General features: G+C 35.8%; 1 protein-coding gene across 6 annotated transcripts in view; it reads left to right on the top strand.

The window, feature by feature from the left end:
* The window catches only part of SCAPER (S-phase cyclin A associated protein in the ER), a 552,134-nt gene that overhangs the window by 232,372 nt on the left and 296,095 nt on the right, over positions 1 to 23,667 (top strand). For all 6 annotated transcript variants that reach the window (XM_038010211.2, XM_038010215.2, XM_038010212.2 and 3 more), the window contains one exon: positions 11,341 to 11,477. In XM_038010211.2, the coding sequence (XP_037866139.1) occupies positions 11,341 to 11,477 (137 nt within the window). The remainder of the gene's footprint in view (positions 1 to 11,340; positions 11,478 to 23,667) is intronic.

Raw genomic sequence — 23,667 nt, 5'->3', positions numbered from 1 at the left:
TTAACAGTATGAAATATGGTCAACTAAGACTAATTTCTGATTCTCTTAGTTGGAGATAGGAATTGTATTATGCAGGATTTAGTGAGACTAGAAGTTGCATTTTAAAAATTATATTAGGAAGGAAGGAGATCCAGGCACCTTTTGGGAAGATTTTTACTGTGATTCACATTTTGAAAATGAGTAAGTAAATCTTAACTACTGAGTTTCACAGGGTATATCTTTGCTTTTGCTTGTGCCTGTGGACATAACAATTAGCTTTGAGAGTAGATACAAAAAGATGAGGGATGTCTATACAACAGATACTGTACAACAACTACAACCTTATGCAAATTGACCCTCTTTACTTGAAAGATACTGCTTTTTCTTCCATTTCCTTAATAACATTAATTTTATAATAAAGTACATATTAATATTTATTGTAGAAGATTGAAGCAAAAGCAAAGTAATGCCTGCTGTATTAACATTTTGATCTAATTATTTTTCTGCTTTTTGTGCCCAAATATATAAAACTCATACATTTATATATAAACTGCATTGCATAGATTTGAATCCAGAATTTTTATTTAACATTATACAATAAAATTTTAATATAATTAATGTTGTTTAGAATTAAATTTATATAGTATCTCAATACATGTGCCAAACCTTATGTAATTAATTTCCCACTGCTGATACTTTGTTGTAAATCTCACTGCAGTGAATATCTTTATAGAGAAATCTTTTCGTATATCTCTATTTCATTGTGGTAATTGTTCAGAAATAAAATTATTTAAAGTACCTTTTTTTGACTGAGCACTTACTAAATATTAAATAGATTGGGGTATAACACTAGTTGACTGTTTAGCAAGATAGATTGTTATGAAATGTGACTATAGAACAGAGGCATGTATACCAGTATCCAAAGACCTCCATCTTTTTGATGGCTAGAGCTGTAGATGACTTGAAGAGAATAGAATTTGAAATAAAAGGAGGTAAAATTTCTGTTTTTTCCGGATCCCAGCCAGTGCAGGCTGGGTGAAGGAAGTGGGGTGTTAAGGAAGGATGCCATCAAGGCTCAGGACCCAAAGGTTGCATTCTAAGGTTCTGAGCAGAGCTCAAATCACAGCAGGAATCTCGAGCAATGAGTAGGGAGAAGAAGAAATTAAGAAACCCAGTTTCGGCCAGGCACAGTGGTTCATGCCTGTAATCCCAGCACTTTGGGAGGCCGAGGCGGGTGAATCACCTGAGGTAAGGAGTTCGAGACCAGCCTGGCTAACATGGCGAAACCCCGACTCTACTAAAAATACAAAAATTGGCCAGACGCGGTGGCTCACGCCTGTAATCCCAGCACTTTGGGAGGTCGAGGCAGGCAGATCACGAGGTCAGGAGATCGAGACCACGGTGAAACCCTGTCTCTACTAAAAATACAAAAAATCAGCCAGGCGTGGTGGCGGGCGCCTGTAATCCCAGCTACTCTAGAGGCTGAGGCAGGAGAATCACTTGAACCCGGGAGGCGGAGCTTGCAGTGAGCCGAGATCGCGCCACTGCACTCCAGCCTGGGTGACAGAGTGGGACTCCGTCTCAAAAAAAAAAAAAAAGGCCAGTTTCATGGAATGGACTACCTACCCCTGAGGACAGAGTGAAAAGTGCTGCATGCCCAAGTACAGAAGCGATCAAGTGTTTTTATTCTGGACCTAGAGCAGCAAGAGTAATTTCAGAACCTACAAGTTAGTGTATAGATCCTGCTAGTGTTCTTTGTATCATAGCAGATTTTGCTATGGAATTAGGGGAAGGGCATGAGAACCTTCATTTCAAAGTAGCTCCAGAAAGCAGAGCCTAATCCTTTTTTGTCAGCATTGTTACTTAGAAGGTTCAGCTTCTGCATCTTTCTGTAATTGCCAGTTAAATTTTGTCCTGTTCCATAGCCTCAGACATAAGAGAACCAGGCAAGAAAGTGATGAGGTCAATACAAATATATCACCTCTTCTTTCAGTAAAGCATGTCCTTATTAATTTTACTTTTCTGCAGAAGATTGTTTTCTCCTATCTTTATAACAAATTTCCAACTTGCAGTATAGTATATGCTTTCAGTGCTTGAATAGTGCACAAATGTGTTAATTTCGTTTTAAGTTCAGATCTTAGATGCTTGAGAGATGTAAATATTAAAATTTTATTTACTTATTTGGCAAGCCAAACATGGAATTTTAAGATTCATATGTATATATTATTTTTCTCTACAAAATGACTATTTTGTAAACTAATTATTATGGTGAATTTAAAACATACATAATAGTATGATGAACCTCCAGTTACTCATCATACAACCTTGCAGTGATAAACTTGTGGTAAATCCTGCTTGTTGACATTCCATCCACTCTCTGTAACTACTATCTTGAAGTCAATTCCAGATAACATTTCATTATGGCTATTTTTTATGGAGATTTTCTTTCTGCTTCTGAAAGTAATACATGCTTATTATGAAAGAGGAAATTTAAAACTTGTCACAATCATCTAGTGAGAAATTTTAATTTTTGCCTTTTCTTATGTTACCTTATGCATGCTAATGTATACATGTAAATACACACAAAATATATATTATGTATAAAACTTTCCTGCATAATTGTATTAGGAAAGGTCTAAGCTGCTATAAAAGCACCAAAATACAGTGATTATAAGAACAAAGAAATTTATTTTTTACAGTACAGTTCTGAGGTAAGCAGACCAGGTTTTCAGGGTCGCTTTATGTGACATGTTTTTTCAGGGACCCATCTTCTGTCTTTACCATCTCCTCAGGTATGCCCTCCCTTCATGATCAGAGCTGTTGTTACAGGCTCTTTTCTGTTGCAGTTTGCAGAAAGGGAAGAGTAAATGGACCTTAAAACACCAAGTATGCATTCATTTTCCATTAATGAGTACTCAGTCACATGGTCACCTCAAGCTACAAGAGGGACTGGGAAATTCAGTTCATAGTAAAAGACTTATGTGACTTGCTCTAAAGCTCTATTACTATGGAATCTGGTGCGGTGCAATATTTTCTTTGTCCTCTTTATTTCCTCCCTTGTAGATACATGAACCTAGAGTCTTAGACTCAGGTTTGATTCATTTGGTAAGACTATAATTGGTGTTGAGTTCTTTCATCAAGATGAACATATTGTTTGATTGTTTTTTCTTTTTGTGGTATTGACGTATCAGCTATTGACACTTAGTACCTAGATCCACTAATTCATAGATATGGGGATATTCCAATTGTGCATTTCATTTTCATTTATTATTTGTAATACATTTATAAAGAAATGGTTTCCTCATCTACTATTTGGTTACTGAGTACAGTTTGTATATGTGTATGTGAGTCAATTCACATTTTTTATTATTTATCAGTTTTCAAGATAACAAACTAGTTTCCTGTTATCCTCCAAAGTTATATGATTGGTGTATGTGGTGTGTGTGTGTGTGTGTGTGTGTGTGTGTGTGTGTGTAGATAAATTATGAACTGATGGATTTAAATATTTTTAATGGGTTTCGGTCATTTTTTTTTTGTAGTTTTCCTGTTTGAATCTCAAATTATGCCATCTTTTCTTCAGTGAGAGTCTTTTTGAGTTTGTTTTCAAGTCCTTTTGACATGAGCCCAGTCGAATTTGATAGTTGCCTTGCTACCCAGTTTACAAGGTGTTAGACTTATTATCAGCCATTTTGGTAAGAAACTCTGCTTACTTTTACTGGGAAATAATATTTCAAGACCATAATCAGAGATGCTCATTGCAGTATGTGATCATTGTGAACAGAATTAGAAAATGAAGAAATGAAATATGTGTATAGGTGTGTGTCTATTCAACCTCTTCTGTATTGCATCCTGTGTCTCTTTTCTTCCATACCAAATACCAGGTTCTCAAGGACAGAGGAGATGATACAATTATAATATAACCACATTTACTCTATCCTGCCCAACACATGCAACAGTCTTAGAATAACATTACTAATAGTACCACCATCAGTGTAATTACCGAGAACAGTTTAAAATTCTTTTCATATGTTTTCCCCATTCTCCCCGTCTTTTAAAAATAGTAACATGATGATAAATCTGAGACACCAGCATTATATACTGGATTCTTTAGCTTTTATCCTTAGTTTAGTCTCAGTTCTGTAAGTATATATGTAATGTTCACCAGTAGTCCTTGTCCATGTCTCTCCTGTCATTTTTCTTTTCTGAGGCATGTTCTGAGGAATCATGGAGATTCCTCAGAAAGGTTTATGAGAATAATATTCTCTAGGTTTTTAAAATGTTGGTAATAATTTGTGCTTATTTTGCTTGAAAGTTAATTTTACTAGATAGAAAATCTTTAGCTTATATTTCTTTCTTGATGATGCTAAATACATTATTTTCTTTTGGCATAAAATGTTGCTGTCAAAAAGTCTGATGATAATCCAGTTTTTTTCCTTGTAAGTTACTTGTTCTTTTTCCTCCTAAATGCTGAAGTAAATTTCCTTTTTATTTAAGGCCCAGAAATTTTAATAAAATAAGTCAATATTAGCCTCTCTAGGTCAGTATTTTCGAGTGTGTGGTGTACTCTTTCAGTATTTATATTCTTCACTTGATCTTAGCCAAAAGGCCGAGAAGCGATTCTTTTTATATTCTTGAAAGTTTTATTGGATTAAGGTTTTTAATATTTGATCTATTCTCTTGCTTTGGTTTACTTTATCAAGAACTCCTATTATCTTGATCTCATCTTTGCTCCTCTTCAGTATTTCCACTTACTTTCAAATTATTTATTGAAAGTAAATTATTCCACTTACTTTCAAATTTTCTTATTGAAAAAATTGTATCCTTTTTATTTACGTTTTGAGGCATTATTTGTTGTGTTTATTTACTCTTATACATCTTCTGTTTTGTTTTTATTTCTTAAATGATTTCTTTCATTGCAATCTTTTTTTGAGTTTTAAGACCTAATTATTGAGTTTTTAAGATAGTGATTTCTGTTGTTCTCTCATGCCTTATATCATTTTTTGTATGTGTTTCAGCTTATTTTGAAATACAAAGTTAATTTTTTGACCTGTGCATACATTTTTTTGGTATGATTTGTTGTTGTTTGTAAGGTTGCTATTCTACTTATTTGCTTTCTTCTGATTACTTTGGCATTTGACCTTGATACTTTTCTGTTGCTAATTTTTACATGGAATTAGTTTTATGAAACGTTTAGAAGGACATGTTTTAGGGTAGCCATTCTAACTTCATAGAGATCCCTCTTACACTATTTTTGTGAAAAATGTAGTGGCTTGAGTTCTGAGGTTTCCTGGTTCTGTTTTCCTATTCTCCTTTTAGCTAGGCATTGTTTTCCTCTTTGTCTCTATTATCCTTAGTTTGTCCAATTTAAATTTCTTTCCCAGCAGTTTCTCCCATTAGAGCTCTCTCCTGGAAGGGAGCCCTGGTAGCTTATTTCCGGAGTCATAAGGGCTACCCTCCACTAGTCAGATCAGACCTTCTTAATGCAAGGACCATTTACTCACCTCCTCTTGAAGGGTCAGAGCCCCTCTCACTTTCAAAGGCTGTTCTCAAATTAGCCTGTTAACTCTCCAGTGAATAACTGTTCCTTTTTTAGGGTTCTTATGTTCTGATATTCGTTTTTCATCCTGATGTTTCCCTCTAATTTCTCTTGCAGACACTGAAACGCTACTTATCTGATGGTAGTTTGTCCACACTCACTTCTATTTGGGGGTTGTGGGAATACCTTGTCACTTAGTATGGTTGTAAATATTTTTCATGGGTTTTGCTTTAATATCTAATTGCTCTTTATGTTTTTATATGGAAATTCAGTGAGTTCAAAATTCTGCTACCACTGCCACCATCTTCTTAGAATCTTCTTTTATAATCTCAATCTGTTACCAGACTGGAGTGCAGTGGTGCAATCATGGCTCACTGTGGCCTCAACTTGGACTCATGTGATCCTCCTGCCTCAGCCTCCCATGGAGCTGGGACCACAGGTGCACGCCATGATGTCCTGCTGATATTTTGTAGAGATGGGGTTTTTCCATGTTGCCCAGGTTGATCTCGAACTCCTGGGCTCAAGCGATCCACCCACCTCTGCCTCCCAAAGTGCTGGGATTACAGGTATGAGCCCCCACACCCAACCTTTAATAAGGATTTTAATGACTATTACTTCTTCATAGAAATACACCATAATTTACTAAACCACTCCCTCAATGTTAAAAACCCTTCTTTTTACGTGCTTTCCATCTTCAGAAACCATGTCAAAACTTTGTTCCTGTGTAACACTCTAGTTATTTTAATAGAAAGATAGATGATTATTACTCTTTTATCATCAAAAGGTGATCTGTCTCTTAGAAAAAGCAAAAGCAGAATGCAAACCATTAAAAGTTAGTATGTAAAGACTTGAAATGTGTTTATAGAAAGGAACAGAAGAAACATCCTAAGTCACAGAAAACAAAACGCAGACAAATGGTCAAGCATACTAATACCAATATTTTAGTTAACTAATCAACAGATTTAGAAACAAAACAGGAACACCACATACTGGCAAGCCACTTGTGGGGACATAAATTAATTCCCATTTTGATTATTCAGTTTGAGAGTACTTATCAAAAGTCTTAAAAATATGTGTAATCTGTTGCCCAGGTTTTTCATTTCTGTGATTTGATCATAAAGGAATAATTGACTATTTGTTTAAATTTGAGTTATAGGAATATTTTGTTGCACTATTTATGACATTGAAAAATTAAAAATTATCCAGATATCTAACAATAAGGCATTAGGCAAAATAGGTATATTCATGAAATGGAATAGCTTACATCTATTAGCTTATGTTGTAGGATATTATTTAATGGAAAGAATATGTATCTGTATCAAATATAGCAAATTTAAAAATTTTATAAATGGGATAACCTATTTTTAAAGAACTATATGTACAAAGAACGATGTCTAGAAGAATATACTTCAAAACATTATTTTTTTTCTAGTTATTAGAAATATTTTAATCTTAATTTTTTTTATGTATTTTATGTATAATTAACACATTTTTGTGTTAAAAAGTTTACTATTAAGTCAAACAAAAACATATGCTCATTTGTCTCTGGTTTGAGATTTTAAAAATGTTAACATTAATATGAATGCCTAATGTATGTGGTTTTGTATGTGAATATGTGTGTAAAGGTGTTGTCTATAACAAAGGTATGATTCTTGATAGTTCTGGATAGAGTCCAAGTTTTTGCATAGTGACTGCATTTGTGTATAAGTTTCCTTAGTGGTTTCTGTTAGATATGTAAATAACATTTATATACAGCTGAAAATAGTATGATTTGTACCTTTCACAAAACTGAAGATATCATTTAGAATATTTCTTTTCCTTAGTGCAGTGATCAAATAACATGTCGGAGACTAGCCTGCCTGAGCAGCATGGCAGGAGGGAATATGGAGTAGTAAAAAACCTTGATCTTGTAAAGTCAGTCAGTCATGGTTTTGATCTTGAGCTTTGTGACCATGAGCATTATACCAAACTTCTTTGAGGTTTGCATCTGTAAACATCTGTGTTTGTTTACCATCTGTGAAATGTAAACATACTACCACCTGCTTTATGGGATTGTGAAGATGATAGGAAATAATGTATGTACTTGATCCAGTCCTTTGCTAATCACATAGTAAGTGTTCAGTAAATGGTAGTATGGATGGTGCTTTCGTATATGACTTGCTTTGTTCCATATGTCTGTGGGAGATAATGAGAAGAGGGTTTTCTCCCCCTGCCACTCGCTGTGTTCTTTCTTTGAAAAGAAAAACCCGGGTTATTTTAAGTTTTTTATATGTGTGTACTTACTACTTAAATCATTGCTTTGCGTTAGTGCTACCGTATAAAGGTATAGTATACCATAGGCCTAGTTTATCAAAGAAAATAATTGCTTCTATAGTGAAAGAACATTTTCTTCGTTTGACTGTGGGGTTTTTGTTTTTTGTTGTTGTTGCTTGTTTTTTGTTGGTAGGTTCATAATTTGGAAAGTGAGCACAATTCTATAGCTCAGACCTACTCCCAGCCGTATCTCTAAGGTAGTCAAGAATGTGGATTCCCTAATCACTCTGTCTGGGTTTAAATTTAGGCTCTGTCACTTTACTAGCTGCAATGTCACTCAGTCATGGTTTTGTCCTTCTAACTTTGAAAAAGTTAACTTTGTGTCCAAGTTTTCTCATAGTTAAAATGAGGATAATAAAAATATATACCTTCTAAGTATGTTCTAAGTATAGTTGTAAGGACGAGATGAATGATATTATATAAAGTACTTAGCTCAATGTATCTTGTGTAATAAGGGCTGAAAAATACTATTAGTTGTTATTACATTAACTCTCTTTTTATTTATCTAACACATACTTACTGTTTGCCATGTGCCAGGCACAGTTCTAGACATAGAAACATCAATGAACAAAACAGACAAAGTCATTGCCCTTGGGAAACTTATGTTTGAGGACGAAAATTGAAAATCAATATGTAATATTAGGCAGTGATGTGAAACAAGTCCTATGAAGAAACATAGAAGAAGGAGATGGCAAATAATAGAGGGCGTTAAGACTGAGCATTCATTTTGGTCAAGACCATGCAAATACCCAAGAGAATATTCTTGGCTAAGGGAAAAACATATAGAGCACGGAGGCAGTAATGTTTCTGATGAATGTGGGGAACAACAAGAGGACCACTGTGAGTGTAGTTTTAGTGAAGAAAGAAGAGAATGGTAGATGAGATCAGAGAGATCAATGACTCAGCCTTGTAGGTCATGGTGAGCAATTTGGATTTACCCTAAGTGTGATGAGAATGTAAGTTTTGATAAAAGGAATGATGTGATTTGACTGTTGTTTTTAAAAAAATAAGTGGCCATTTTTATAGAGAAAAGACCTGTGGGGTCAAATTAGAAACTGCGAGACCAGAGGCTATTGCAGTAATATAAATGAATGCTGATGGTGACTTAGAGCAGGTGAAGGTGGTAGGGAGAAGTGGTTGAATTGGGGATATATATGAAAGGAGAACTGATAGGATTTGCGCATGTATTGGATGTGAGCAATTATGCAAATGATGGTACCATTTACTGAAATAGAGAACACTCTCAGAAGAACAATTTGATGTATATAAGGAACATAAGAGTTTTGTTGTAGACATGTTATTTTTGAAATGCTGATTGTGGAAATGTTCCACCTAATTGGAGATTTTGAGGAGACTTTTTTTTTTTAAGACAGTCTTGCTTTGTTGCCCAGGCTGGACTGCAGTGGCGTGATCTCGGCTCATTGCAACCTTCACCTGGGTTCAAGTGATTTTTCTGCCTCAGCCTCCCGGGTAGCTGGGATTACAGGTACGTACAGGCATATACCACCATGCCTGGCTAATTTTTGTATTTTTAGTAGAGACAGGAGTCTACCATGTTGGCCAGTCTGGTCTCGAATTCCTGCCCTCAAGTGATCCTTCCACCTTGGCTTCCCAAAGTGCTGGGATTACAGGTGTGAGCCACTGTACCTGGCTGAGGAACCCTTTTTTTTTTTTTTTTTTTTTTTTTTTTGAGACCGAGTCTCGCTCTTGTTGCCCAGGGCGGAGTGCAATGGCGTGATCTCGGCTCCCCACAACCTCAGCCTCCCAGGTTCAAGCAATTCGAGGAGATATTTTTATGCAGGTGAATAGAGTTCAGAAGAGAGGTCAGAACTAGAGATAAAAATTTGAGAATTTTCTGTGTATGAATAATATTTCAAGTTACTGCATTAAATGAGTGAGTTTGGATAGAGAAGAAGAAAGCTCTGAGTATAGCTCTGGGATGCTTTAACATTTAGAGGTCAAGAAGAGGAAAATGACCCAGCAAAGAAGACTTAGAAGGAGCAGCCAATGCATTAGAAGGACAATGTGATATCAGGAAACCAAGTGAAGGAGGAGTCTCGGGTAGGAGGAAATGACCTATAGGACTGAAGTTGCAAGAAAAAGATAAGAACTGAACACTGGCCACTGGCTTTATTGACTTTGACAAGGAAAATTTGCAGATTGGTAAGGGTGGTAAGGGCAAAAGCTGGACTAAAATGAGTTTGGGAGTGAATGGGAGTGAAGGAAGTAGAGGCAAAATACACTTTGTTTCAACAAATTTTGGTACAAAAGGGTAGTAGCCGAATGGAGACATATGAACAAGAATCCTTTTGAGATGATTTAAATAGAAACAGGAAAAGTGATTATCCGGATAAGAGGAGAAATAACCATAAAAATGAAAGACAAGGATTGGGATTCAGTGTATATTGGAGGACTTGCTCTTAGGTAGGAACATGTGTTCATATATTACAACAGGAAGGAAGAGAGTGTACAAGCACATATACAGATTGTTTGACACATTTAGCTGTGGGAGTGTGTGGAAGCTCATTTGAATAATGCTATTTTCTTTAATCAAATAAACATCATGAACTGAGAGATGGGGTTAGGAGATGAGGGATATTGGAGATTTAAGGAGAGAGTCTAAAATAATTTTTAGCAAGGCGAGTGTGTAGATTAACTAATGTAAGGTTGCTTGACTGCCTGGGAGTACTAGAGGCCACTTGAGGTGTAATTTCATAAATTTAAAGTTTGTAATTATAGCCACATTAATCTGCTTCAGACATAGGCTCAGAATAGGGAGAGAGTTGGATTTAGGGTTGGGATTTTGCCATGCATGTATGAAAGAACAAAGGGGGAAAAGAGTTGAACTCAGGCAACAGAATGATTATAGTGATAGGCCATAAAATCTAAGATGGATAAGGAGGAGAACTTGACCAAACACTGTGTGCTCTCGCTGAACCAAAGCTTTGCTGTCGATACCCACATTCCACTTTCTCATCTCTAGGATGTGTTTGCTGAGATGACCTCCTTTTTCCTTTCTGCAACCTTATCCCACTCCCAGCCCAAACACATACTTACCTAATATCTGTATGTTCACATTTTATCCTTTCTTCAAGGGATAGCAAATATGGTGCTTCCTTCCTGAAGTTTCCCCCCCTTTCCCCAGTGATCCTGTTTCCGTCTTTGAGTTATTACAGCACTCTATATCTCCGATTGACTTGGTATTATAGATGGCATTATAGTTTTGTGTATGTATTTTACCTTTCCTACTCTACTTGTGTGATATCATGGTAGGGATTATGTCCATGTATCCTTAGTATTAGGCACAACTGATATGCACTGAAGTGAAGTCAGTGGTGTAAAAATCTTAAAACAGTTTCTTCAACGTTTTCCAAAACAATTGTAGAAACCAGTGTATTACAGAGATTACTTTTAGTTTTATCAAATGTCTTATACTCACTGTAGTCTATAGCAATCCTGTTATATTTAAAAAATCATTCTCATTATTATTATTTTATTTATTTATCTTGCAGGAGCATCTTTCCTTGAAGAAGTATATTATTGACATTGTGGTTGAAAGTACAGCTCCAGCAGAGACTTTGAAAGATGGAGAAGAGCGGCAAAAAAATAAAAAAAAAGCCAAAAAGATAAAAGCCCGGATGAACTTCAGGTACCTTAAATACCCTTAAAAACAAAAGAAAAATTCTTAGTGATGTATCTTTTAATGTAAATCCAAGGAAGACAAAAAAAGTTTAAAGTTGTTTGCTTCATGAAAGCCTTGGAAATAACACTGATGAGCCTAATTTATAGCCACTTTCCTTGATTGAGAAAGAAAACTGCATATCGATCTAAAGCCCTTGCTTTCACCTGTTAAGAGCTCTTCTTATAATTGGATGCCAAAGCTCTGCCAAACTTGTGCCTCCTCCAGCATACAATAGTATGTTTAAGTATGTGTAAACCAAGCCTATTTTTCTTTCCAACTATTGATTTTTAAATGAAGTATCAAAGAAAATCAATAGCAATCAACAAATAGAAGTCTACTGGCTGTAGTGTCAAATCCCATGACTAGGCTTAATCAATTTGGTTGCCTGTCACAACAAGAAAAAGTTCAAGAAATATCTTAAAATGCAAAGTGAGTTGTCAGACCTGTAGTTTATCATCAACCTCCAAAGTGTCATCTGAAGATCGGACAGCTGTGTAGTACATCATTACCTCACAAGCTTTGAGTGTCATCTGATGACGGATGAGTCCGGTGGAGGACACAGAGATAGCTCTTCTTTAGTAGATAATCCTTTGCTGTTCGAGGGCAACTATTCTGAATATGTCCTTATACTTTTATTACTAAGTGTCTCAAAGATGGAGAAGCTTGACCCATGGGATTATAGGAATATAGAATGTACAATAATGGTGAATAGTGCAGTAGTTTCAGTGTTAAGATCATGATTGATCTAGGTGTCTATTTCAACTTACATAATCAGTGATAACTTCAGACTGCCCATTTAATCAAAGAATAGAAAAGGCTTTTTTGATTTTAGTTTTTGAAGTTAGTACAGATTTCTCAGAATAGTTTTACGGTGTATTTTAGGGCATTACTGACCTTCGTTTCTAGTTTATGCTAAGAACTTGCAGACCTCCTGATACTTTTGAATGTTTTAAGGGCCTATTCTTTGAACCTGTCTATTTTTAATGTTCACATTCCCTTGGTGATCACCCTGGTTCTGTGGCTATAAATACCTCTACTTGCCAATGATACCAATTTTATATCTTCAGCTTTACTCAAACTTAGTATATCCAAAACAAACCTGCTCTTTCCTCTTGCCACAAAAAACCTACCTCATTTCATAGTCTTCTCTCTATCAGCAAATGAATACTTTATTCCAGTTGCTTAGGCCAAAACCACTGAAGTCATCCTTGATCTGTCTTTCTCCTACACCTCACATCCAATCTAACTGCAAATGTTAGCTTTGCTTTAAACATATATTCAGAATTTGACGATGTCTCTCTAACTTCACTGCTTTCCCTGATCCGAGCTTCAATCATCTCTTACCTGGATTGTTACAGTAGCCTTCTGACTAGTCTCCTTGTTTCTGCCCTTGTATATTCTAAACACTGCAGCCACAGCGGACCTGTTAAAATGTAACTGAGAGCCTGTCACTGCTCTTGTCAAAACCTCAAGGGTTTTATAGTTCAGGTTTCCTCTTCCTAGAAGGTTCTTCTCTTCTCGCATACGTCCATACAGTTGACTTCCTCGCCTCCTTCAGGTCTTTGATCAAATGTCACCTTATCAATGAAGCTGCTTTTGAGGACCTTATTTATTTATTTATTTTTTAATGTAACTAATGCTTTGTTTTTTAAGGAAAATCTTAAAAATGTAAATAACCGTAGGAAAAATACTTTTATCTTCTAATATTTTGCCATCTGTGTCCATTCTGTGCATATTAACTGTATCTATTAACTTTTTTCATTGATGTATGATTTATTTAAGTGCAATGTGGCGATGTCAAAAATAAACTGTTTTGAGTTTTGAAAAATCTAGATAGTCATACAATCCATACCCCTATCAAGATTTAGAACATTTTCATTGCCCCATAAAGTTTTTTGTTCCTCTTTGCAGTCAGTCTCCCACCACTCCTGGCCTGAGGCAACTACTGATATGCTTTCTATAATTGGAGATTACTTTTTCCAGTTCAAGAAATTTATATAAATGACATCCACTCCTTTGCAGCTGGCTTTGTTTTTTAACTAATTATACTGTTTTTGAGATTTGTCTGTGTTGACGTGTATATGTAATTTGTTCCCTTTTTATTGCTGACTATATCCATTGTATGGATATACCACTTTCTACTGATAGACATTTAGATTTCCAATCTGGGACATTTATAAATAAAACTCCTTTAAAGTCTTTGGGTGAACAAATATTTTTATTTCTCTTCGGTAAATACTTAGAAGTAGAATTGTCAAACTGTTTCCCATAAACCATAAAATGGTTGTGCCATTTTATACTCCCATTAACAATCTGAGAATTCCAGGTCCTTCACATTCTTGCCAATATTTGTTATTATTAGTTTTTTAAATTTTAGTTTAGTTCTAGTGGGAATGTAGTGGTATCTCATTGTTGTTCTAATTTGCACTTCCCCAGTGACTAACACATATATTGATCATCTTTTCATATCCTTTAAAACTGTTCAGTATTTTCCTTTATGAAGTATCCCAATTTAAAAAAATGTCCTGTCATTTTATTAGTCATTTATATATTCTGACTGCAAGTTATTGGACAGATATATGTACTGAGATGTGTTTTCTCTCATTCTGGAGCTTACGTATACATTTTCTTTATAATAGCTTTTGATAAGCAAAAGTTTTAATTTTAATAATATCTGCTTTATCAGTATTTTTCTTTTAAGTCTAATGCTCTCTGGATATTCCTAAGAGATCTTTGCCTGCTCAAAGGTCAAAAGATACTCTATCATATTTTTTTCCTAAAGATTTTTAGTTTTAGCTTTTGCATTTAGGCTTATAGTCCATTTAAAATAAATTAGTAGGCATGATATAAAGTATAGGTCCAGGTTTATTTTTCTATAGATAGCCTGCTGTACTATCATTTTTGAAAATATTTTTCTTTTCCATATGCCTTAGCACCTTGATTTTAAAACATCTTATCATATATGTGTGATTCTGTTCTGGACTCTGTCGCATTCCATTGATGTCTAATTTTCTGTTTTGAAACCTTGATAAAAATATAAATCTGCCCTATTAGTTTGAATATATTTCTGGATTCTCAGTTCAGTTCTATTTCATTGATAAGTTTATCTTTAAACTATCTTAATATCTCTAGCTTTGTAGAAAGTCTTCAAATAATGTAGAAGTCCTTCAACTTTATTTTCTTTTTTGAGCTTGTTTTGCTCATCTCAGGACTTTGCAATTTTTATGTAAATATTAGGATCAGTTTTTTACTTTCTTTTGTTGTTGTTGTAATTGATTTTATTTTTCAAAAATTTTATTTTACTATAAGTCCCAGGATGCACGTGCAGAACGTGCAGGTTTGTTACATAGGTAAACATGTGCCATGGTGGTTTTCTGCAGCTATCAACCCATCACCTAGATATTAAGCCCAGCATGCATTAGCTATTTGTCCTGATGCTCTCCCTCCTTTCGAACCCTGACAGGCCCCGGTGTGTGTTGTTCCCCTCCCTGTGTCCATATGTTCTCATTGTTCAGTTCCCACTTGTGAGTGAGAACATGCGGTCTTTGGTTTTCAGTTCCTGCATTAGTTCGCTGAGGATGATGGCTTCTAACTCCATCCATGTCCCTGCAAAGGACGTGATCTCATTACTTTTTATGACTGTATAGTATTCCATGGTGTATATGTACCACATTTTCTTTATTCAGTTGATCATTGATGGGCATTTGGGTTGGTTCCATGTCTTTGCTATTGTGAATAGTGCTGCAACAAACATATGTGTCCGTGTATCTTTATAATACAATGATTTATATTACTTTGGGTGTATACCCAGTAATGGGATTGCTAGATCAAACGGTGTTTCTGGTTCTAGGTCCTTGAGGAATCACCACACTGTCTTCCACAATGGTCGAACTAATTTACATTTCCACCAACAGTGTAAAAGCGTTCCTGTTTCTTCACAGCCTCGCCAGCATTGTTTTTTTCTTGACTTATTAATAATCGCCATTCTGACTGGCATGAGATGGTATCTCATTGTGGTTTTGATTTGCATTTCTCTAATGATCACTGATATTGACCTTTTTTTAATATATGTTTGTTGGCCACATAAATGTCTTCTTTTGAGAAGTGTCTGTTCATGTCCTTGGCCTACTTTTTGATGAGATTGTTTTTTCCTCTTGTAAATTTAAGTTTCTTGTGAATTCTAGATATTAGACCTTTGTCAGATGGGTAGATTGCAAATTTTTTCTCCCATTCTGTAGGTTGCCTGTCTGCTCTTAAGATAGTTTGTTTTGCTATGCAGAAGCTCTTTAGTTTAATTAGATCTCATTTGTCAATTTTAGCTTTTTTTGCAATTGCTTTTGGTGATTTCATCATAAAATTTTTGCCCATGCCTGTATCCTGAATAGTACTGCCTATGTTTTCTTCTAGGGTTTTTATGGTTTTGAGTTTTGGGTTTTACATTTAAGTTAGTTTTTTACTTTGCGAAATAAGAAAGCCTGTTGGGATTTTGATTAGGATTGCATTGAAGCTATAGCTTAGCTTGGTAATAACTGACATTGTGATAGTATTGTATTGGGTCTACCAATTTGTGATTATGGTATATTGTCTGCATTTCCTTAGAGCTTCTTTATAAAATTTCAGTAACGTTTTGTGATTTTTAGTGTATAAGTGTTACACATGGAATATCATTTAAAATGTTATTTTGTTTTCATTTTTACTTGTTTCTTGCTAGTTTATAGAAACGGTTTATTTTTGCATATTAACCTTATATCCCAGGACATTGCCAAATTGACTTATAAGCTCTAATTAGTTTTTTTTGGTAAATTTATAAGATTTTTAATGTACGTGAGCATGGTATCTGGGAGTGAAAAGTTTTATTTCTTAGTTTCCAATTTGTATACTGTTTTTATTATCATACTACACTGTCTTGTACCCTCAGTAAAATACAGAACAGAAGCCTTCATCCTGATCTTAGGGAGAAAGCAGTTTTTCACCATTAAGGGATGATGTTAGCTGTAGTTTGTTTTTGTTTTTATTTTTTTTAAAATGTTCTTTATCAGATTAAGGAAGCTTTCTTCTGTTCTTAGTTTCTTGAGAGTTTTCATCATAGATTGATGTTCCATGTTCCCATAGACAACCTAAAACCATGTTTTTGCTATTGTAAATACTGCCTTGATGACCACATGAGTGTATGTCTTTTTTTTTTCCCCCTAGAGGAGGGGGGGGAGCACACCTTTTAAATTATTTGTTTATTATTTTTAAAAATTTTTATTTTAGGTTCAAGGGTATTTGGGCAACTTTACTACGTAAGTTAATTGTATGTCACAGGATATTTGCTGTATAGATGATTTTGTCATCCAGGTAATAAGCATAGTACCTGATAGATAGTTTTTTGATCTTCAACATCCTTGCACCCTCCACCCTCAAATAGGCCCCGGTGTCTGATGTTTCGTTCTTTGTGTCCATGTGTATTCAGTGTTTTCACTCCCACTTATGAGAACATGTAGTATTTGGTTTTCTGTTCCTGCATTAGTTTGCTTAGAATAATGACCTCCAACTCCATCCATATTGCTGCAAAGCATACAACCTCATTCTTTTTTTAGAGGTGCCTATTATTCCATGATACATATGTACCGCATTTTCTTTGTCTGCTCTCCCATTGGTGGGCATTTAGGTTGATTCCACGTCTTTGCCATTATGAATAGTGCTGCAGTGAACATAGACATACATGTGTCTTCGTGGTAAAAAGATTTATATTCCTATGGGTATATACCCAATAATGGAATTGCTGGGTCAAATGGTTGTTCTGTTTTACTTTCTTTGAGAAATCTCCAGACTGCTCTGCACAATAATGGAATAATTTACATTCCCATCAACAGTATTATATAAGCATTCCCTGTTTTCCACAGCCTCACTAGCATCTATTATTTTTCGACTTTTTAAATAATAGCCATTCTGACTCGTATAAGATGGTATCTAATTAGGGTTTTGATTTCCATTTCTCTAATGAATAGTGATGTTAAGCATTCTTTCATATGCTTGTTGACCATGTGTTTGTCTTCCTAAAAATGTGTCTGTTCAGGTTGGGTGTGGTGGCTCGCGCCTGTAATCCCAATGCTTTGGGAGGCTGTGGCAAGAGGATTGTTTTAGGCCAGGAGTTTGACATCAGCCTGGGCAATATAGCAAGACCCTGTTTCTACAAAAAATGAAAAAGTTAGCAGTGCATGATGGCATACCCTGTGGTCCCAGCTTCTCCGGAGGCTGAGGCAAGAAGATCATTTGAGTCTGGGAGGTCGAGACTGCAGTGAGCTCTGATTGTACCACTATACTCCAGCCTGAGCAACAGAGCAAGACCCTGACTTTAAAAAAAAAAAAAAAAAAAAAAGTGTATCTGTGATATCCTTTGGCCACTTTTTAATGAGGTTGGTTTTTTGCTTGTGAATTTGTTTTTAAGTTCCTTATAGGTTCTGAATATTAAACCTTCGTCAGATTCATGGTTTGCAAATATTTTCTCCCAGTACATAGGTTGTCTGTTTACTCTGTTAGTATTTTCTTTCCTTGTGTGGAAACTCTTTATTTTAAATAGGTCTCGTTTGTCAATTTTTTTGGTTGCAATTGTTTTTGGCTTCTTCATCATGAAATATTTACCAGATCCTGTTTCCAGAATGATATTTTCTAGGCTATCTTCTAGGGCTTTTATAGTTTGAGGTTTCACATTTAAGTTACTTAATCCATCTTGAGTTGATTATTGTAAATGGTGTAAATAAGAGGTTCAGTTTTAGCTTCTGCATATGGCTAGCCAATTACCCCAGCACCATTTAATGAATAGAAATTCCTTTCCCCACTGCTTGTTCTTGTCAACTTTGTCAAAGATGAGATGGTTGCAAGTGTGTGGCATTTTTTCTGCACACTCTTTCTGTTCCATTCATCTATGTTTCTGCTTTTGTACCAGTACCATGCTGTTCTGGTTCATGGCCTTGTAAAGTATAGTTTGAAGTTGGGTAATGTGATGTCTTCAGCTTTGTTCTTTTACATAGGATTGCTCTGGCTACAGGGGCTCTTTTTGGTTCCATGTGAGTTTTTAAATAGGTTTTTTAATTTTGTTAAGAATATCATTGGTAGTTTGATGGGAATAGCATTGAATCTATAAATTGCTTTGAGCAGTATGGCCATGTTAACAATAGATTCTCTCCATGAGCGTGGAATATTTTTGCCTTTGTTTATGTCATCTCTGATTTCTTTGAGCAATGTTTTGTAATTCTTGTAGGCGTCTTTCAACTCCATGGTTAGCTGTATTTCTAGGTATTTTATTCTTTTTGTGGCTTTTGTGAATGAGATTGCATTCTTGAATTGGCTCTCAGCTTGGATGTTGGTGTGTAGAAATGCCACTGATTTTTGTACATTGATTTTATATCCTGAAATGGTGCTGAAGTTGTTTATCAGATCTAGGAATTTGGGGGTAGAAACTGGGGGGTTTTCTAGGGATGGAATCATATCGTCAGCAAACAGAGATAGTTTGACTTCCTCTCTTCCTGTTTGGATGCCTTTTGTTCATTATTTTGCCTTATTGCTCTGGCTAGGACTTCCAGTACTACGCTGAATAGGAGTGGTGATAGTGGGAAACCTGTTTTGTTCCATTTCTCATGGGGAATGCTTCCAGCTTTTGCCTGTTCAGTATGATATTGGCTGTGTGTTTGACATATACGGTTCTAATTATTTTGAGGCATATTCCTTTTCTGCCTAGTTTGTTGAAGGTTTTTAACATGAAGGGATGTTGAATTTTATTGAAAGTCTTTCCTGCATATATTTAGATGATCATATGGTTTTTGTTTTTAGTTTTGTGTATGGGTGAATCCTATTTATTGATTTGTGTTTGTTGACCAACCTTGCATCCCAGGGATAAAGTCTATTTGATCATGGTGAGTTAGTTTTTTGAAGTGTTGCTGGGTTTGGTTTGCTAGTATTTTCTTGAGGATTTTTGTATGCATGTCCATCATGAATAATGGCCTGTGTTCTTTTTTTTTTTTTTTTGAGACAGAGTCTTGCTCTGTCACCCAGGCTGGAGTGCAGTGGCCGGATCTCACTCACTGCAAGCCCCGCCTCCCGGGTTTACGCCATTCTCCTGCCTCAGCCTCCCGAGTAGCTGGGACTAGAGGAGCCCGCCACCTCGCCCGGCTATTTTTTTGTTTTTTTTTTTTTTTTTTTAGTAGAGAAGGGGTTGCACCATGTTAGCCAGGATGGTCTCGATCTCCTGACCTCGTGATCTGCCCGTCTTGGCCTCCCAAAGTGCTGGGATTACAGACTTGAGCCTGTGTTCTTTTTTCTTTCTTTTCTTTTCTTTTCTTTTCTTTTCTTTTCTTTTCTTTTCTTTTCTTTTCTTTTCTTTTCTCTTCTCTTCTCTTCTCTTCTCTTCTCTTTCTTTTCTTTTCTTTTCTTTTCTTTTCTTTTCTTTTCTTTTCTCTTTTCTTTTCTTTTCTTTTCTTTTCTTTTCTTTTCTTTTCTTTCTTTTGTTGTTGTTTCTCTGCCAGATTTTGATATCAGAATAATGCTTGGCTCATAGAATGAGTTAAAGAGTCCTTCCTGCACAATTTTTTGGAATAGTTTCAGTAGGAATGGTACCAGCTTTTCTTTATACATTTGGTGGAATATGGCTCTAAATCTGGTCCTGGGCTTTTTTGGTTCATAGGCTTTTTATTACTGATTCAGTTACAGTCCTAGTTATTGGGCTGTTTAGAATTGCAGTTTTTTCCTCATTCGATATTGAATGGTTGTATGTTTCCAAGAATTTATCAATTTCTTATAGATTTTCTAGTTTGTATGCATAGAGGTGTTTGTAATAGTCTCTGAGGGTTTACATTTCTATAGGGCTGGTAGTAATGTTCCCTTTGGCATTTCTGATTGGCTTATTTGGATCTTATGTCTTTTTTTCTTTATTAGTCTAGCCTAGTGGTCTATCAATCTTACTTTGTCAAAAAAAATCAACTCCTGGATTCATTGGTCGTTTGCATGGTTTTTTTCTCATCTAAGTTTTCTTCAGTTGAGCTCTGATTTTGGTTATTTCTTGTCTTCTACTAGCTTTGGGATTGGATTCCTCTTCCTCTACTTCATTTGGGTGTGATGTTAGGCTGCTTATTTGAGATCTTTCTAACATTTTGATGTGGTAGTTTAGCACTATAAACTTCCTGCTTAACACTGCTTTAGCTGTGTCCCCGATATTCTGGTATGTCATATCTTTTTTTCTCATTAGTTTCAAAGAATTTCTTGATTTCTGCTTTAATTTTATTGTTTACTCCAACGTCATTTGGGAGCAGGTTGTTTAATTTCCATTTCATTGTATGGTTTTAAGCACTCTTCTTGGAATTGGTACTTATTTTTGTGGTGCTGTGGTCTGAGATCGTAGTTGGTATGATTTGGGGTTTTTGAATTTGCTGAGAATTGTTTTATGGCTCACTTGTGTAGGTGATTTTAGACCATGTGCCTTGTGCAGATGAGAAGAATCTTTATTATGTTGTTTTGAGGTGGAGAGTTCTCTAGATGTCATTAGGTCCATTTAGTGAAGTGTCAAGTTCAGGTCCCGAATATCATTGTTAGTTTTCTACCTCAGTAGTCTGTTTAATGCTGTCAGTGGATTACTGAAGTCTCCCACTATTATTATGTAGTTATCTAAGTCTTTTCATAAGTTTCTCAGAACTTGCTTTATGAATCTGTGTGCTCATGTGTTTGGTGCATACATGTTTAATATAGTTAGGTCTTCTTGTTGAATTGAATCCTTTACTATTATGTAATGCTCTTCTTTGGTTTGTTGTGGGTTTAAATTCCTTTTTTTTTTTTTTTTTCCCTGGAATTACAATAGCAACCCCTGCTTTTTTCTGTTTCCTGTTCGGTAGATTTTTCTCCATCCCTTTACTTTGAACCTGTGGCTATCACTAGTTGTGAGATGGGTCCATTGAAGACAGCATATGGTTGGATCTTGCTTCTTTATCCACCTTGCCACTCCACCTTTTAATTGGGGGCATTATTCTCATTTACACTTAAAGTTAATATTGATACATGCAGATCTGATCCTGTCATGTTGTTAGCTGGTTATTATGCCGACTCGATTGTGCAGTTGCTTTATAGTGTTAGTGGCCTATATATTTAAGTGTCTTTGTTTGTTTTTTTGGGCCATAACAGTCTTTTCTATTTCCACTATATATAAGGACCTTTTTTAAGGCAGGTCTGTGGTAATGAATCCCCTTAACATTTGCTTGTCTAAAAAGGATCTTATTTCTCCTTCTCTTATGAGGCTTAGTTTTTCTATATTTAAAGTTCTTGGTTGGAATTTTTGTTAATAATGCTGAATATACACCTCCAGTCTCTTCTGCCTTGTAGTGTTTCTGCTGAAAAATCCACTGTTAGCCTGATGAGGTTACTTGTGGGGGACTGTCGCTTCTCTCTTAAGAAATTTTGTATGCGTACAAATGGATAATTCCTCCTTTCACTTTGAGCGTGGAGAGTCTGATAACTGTATGTCTTGTGCATAGTTGTCTTGTGTAGTATCTCACAGGGGTTCTCTGAGTTTCTTGAATTTGAATGTTATTCTCTCTAGAGTTTGGGGAAATTTTCATGGATGATGTCCTCAAATATGTTTCCAGGTTGCTTGCTTTTTATCTCCTTCTCTTTCAGGGACATCAGTGAGTCATAGATTTGGTCTCTTTACATAACCCCATATTTCTCAGAGGTTTTGTTCCTTCTTCTTTTTTCTTTATATTTGTCTGATTTAATTTGGAAAACTAGTCTTCATGATCTGAGATTTTCTTCCTCAGCTTGGTTGATTCTGCTCTTAATACTTGAGATTTTATTATGAAATTCTCAAAGTGAGTTTTTTTGCCTCTATCAGATCAGTTTGGTTCTTTCTTAAAATGACTGTTTTGTCTCTCAGCTCCTGTATTATTTTGTTGTATTTCTTGGAATCATTGGATTCAGTTCATGCTTTGTCCTGAATCTTGATGATCTTCATTCCTTTCCATCTTCTGAATTCTGTATCTGTCATTTCAGCCTGGTTAAGAATCATTGCTGTTGTTAAGAATTAGTACTGTTGTTTTGAGGTAAGAAGACACTCTGGCTTTGAGTTACCATAGTTCTAGCACTAGTTCTTTCTCAGCTCTGTGAGCTGTTGTTTCTTTAATCTTTGAAGTTGCTATCCTTTGTCCTTTTATCTTCTTTGCTGCCCTTGGAGGTTTGATTATGGCGTAAAGTGGATTCACTCAACCAGCTTTGTTTGCTAATGACATTCAGGCCTCCTACAACCAGACCCAAAATCGTAAAAGAGTAAGCCACCTTGGTAGGACCTGGTGAGCCAGGCCAGGGAAAGCGGAATGCCTGAGTCAGGGACTTGTTGCACTCATATTTGCTGCCTGGTGGCCTTGCCAACCACTTCCAGATTTCTGCAAGTGTCTTTTTTGTAGAATGATTGTTTTATTTGGGCTATATACCCTATAATGGAATTGCTGGGTCAAATGGTAGCCCTGTTTTAAGTTCTTTGAGAAATCTTCAGACTGCTTTCCACAGTGGTTGAACTAATTTACATTCCCACGAACACTGTGTAAGCATTCTCTTTTCTCTGTAGCCTCACCAGAATCTGTTCTTTTTTGACTTTGTGGTAATAGCCATTGTTAATGGTATGAGATGGTATCTCATTGTGGGTTTTTTTGTTTGTTTTGTTTTGTTTTTTTGAGATGGTGTCTCGCTCTCTTGCCTAGGCCAGAGTGCATTGGCGTGATCTCGACTCGCTGCAAGCTCCACCTCCCGGGTTCACGCCATTCTGCTGCCTCAGCCTCCCGAGTAGCTGGGACTACAGGTGCCCGCCACAGCGCCCGGCTAATTTTTTGTTTTCCTATTTTTTAGTAGAGACGGGGTTTCACCGTGTTAGCCTGGAAGATCTTGATCTCCTGACCTCGTGATCAACCCACCTTGGCCTCCCAAAGTGCTGGGCTTATTGTGGTTTTGATTTGCATTTCTCTGATGATTAATGATGCTGAGCATTTTTTCATGTTTCTTGGCTACTTATATATCTTCTTTTGAGAAGTGTCTACTCATGTCTTTTGTCCAGTTTTTAATGGGTTATTTTCTTTGTTGATTTGTTTAAGTTCTCTATAGATTCTAGATATTAGGCCTTTGTTGGATGCATAGTTTCTGA

The sequence above is a fragment of the Chlorocebus sabaeus genome, chromosome 26 (genome assembly GCF_047675955.1).
Source record: "Chlorocebus sabaeus isolate Y175 chromosome 26, mChlSab1.0.hap1, whole genome shotgun sequence".
Classification (NCBI taxonomy): domain Eukaryota; kingdom Metazoa; phylum Chordata; class Mammalia; order Primates; family Cercopithecidae; genus Chlorocebus; species Chlorocebus sabaeus.
The sequence above is the reverse complement of the archived record's forward strand: the minus strand, read 5'-3'. Positions and strand labels throughout refer to the sequence as shown.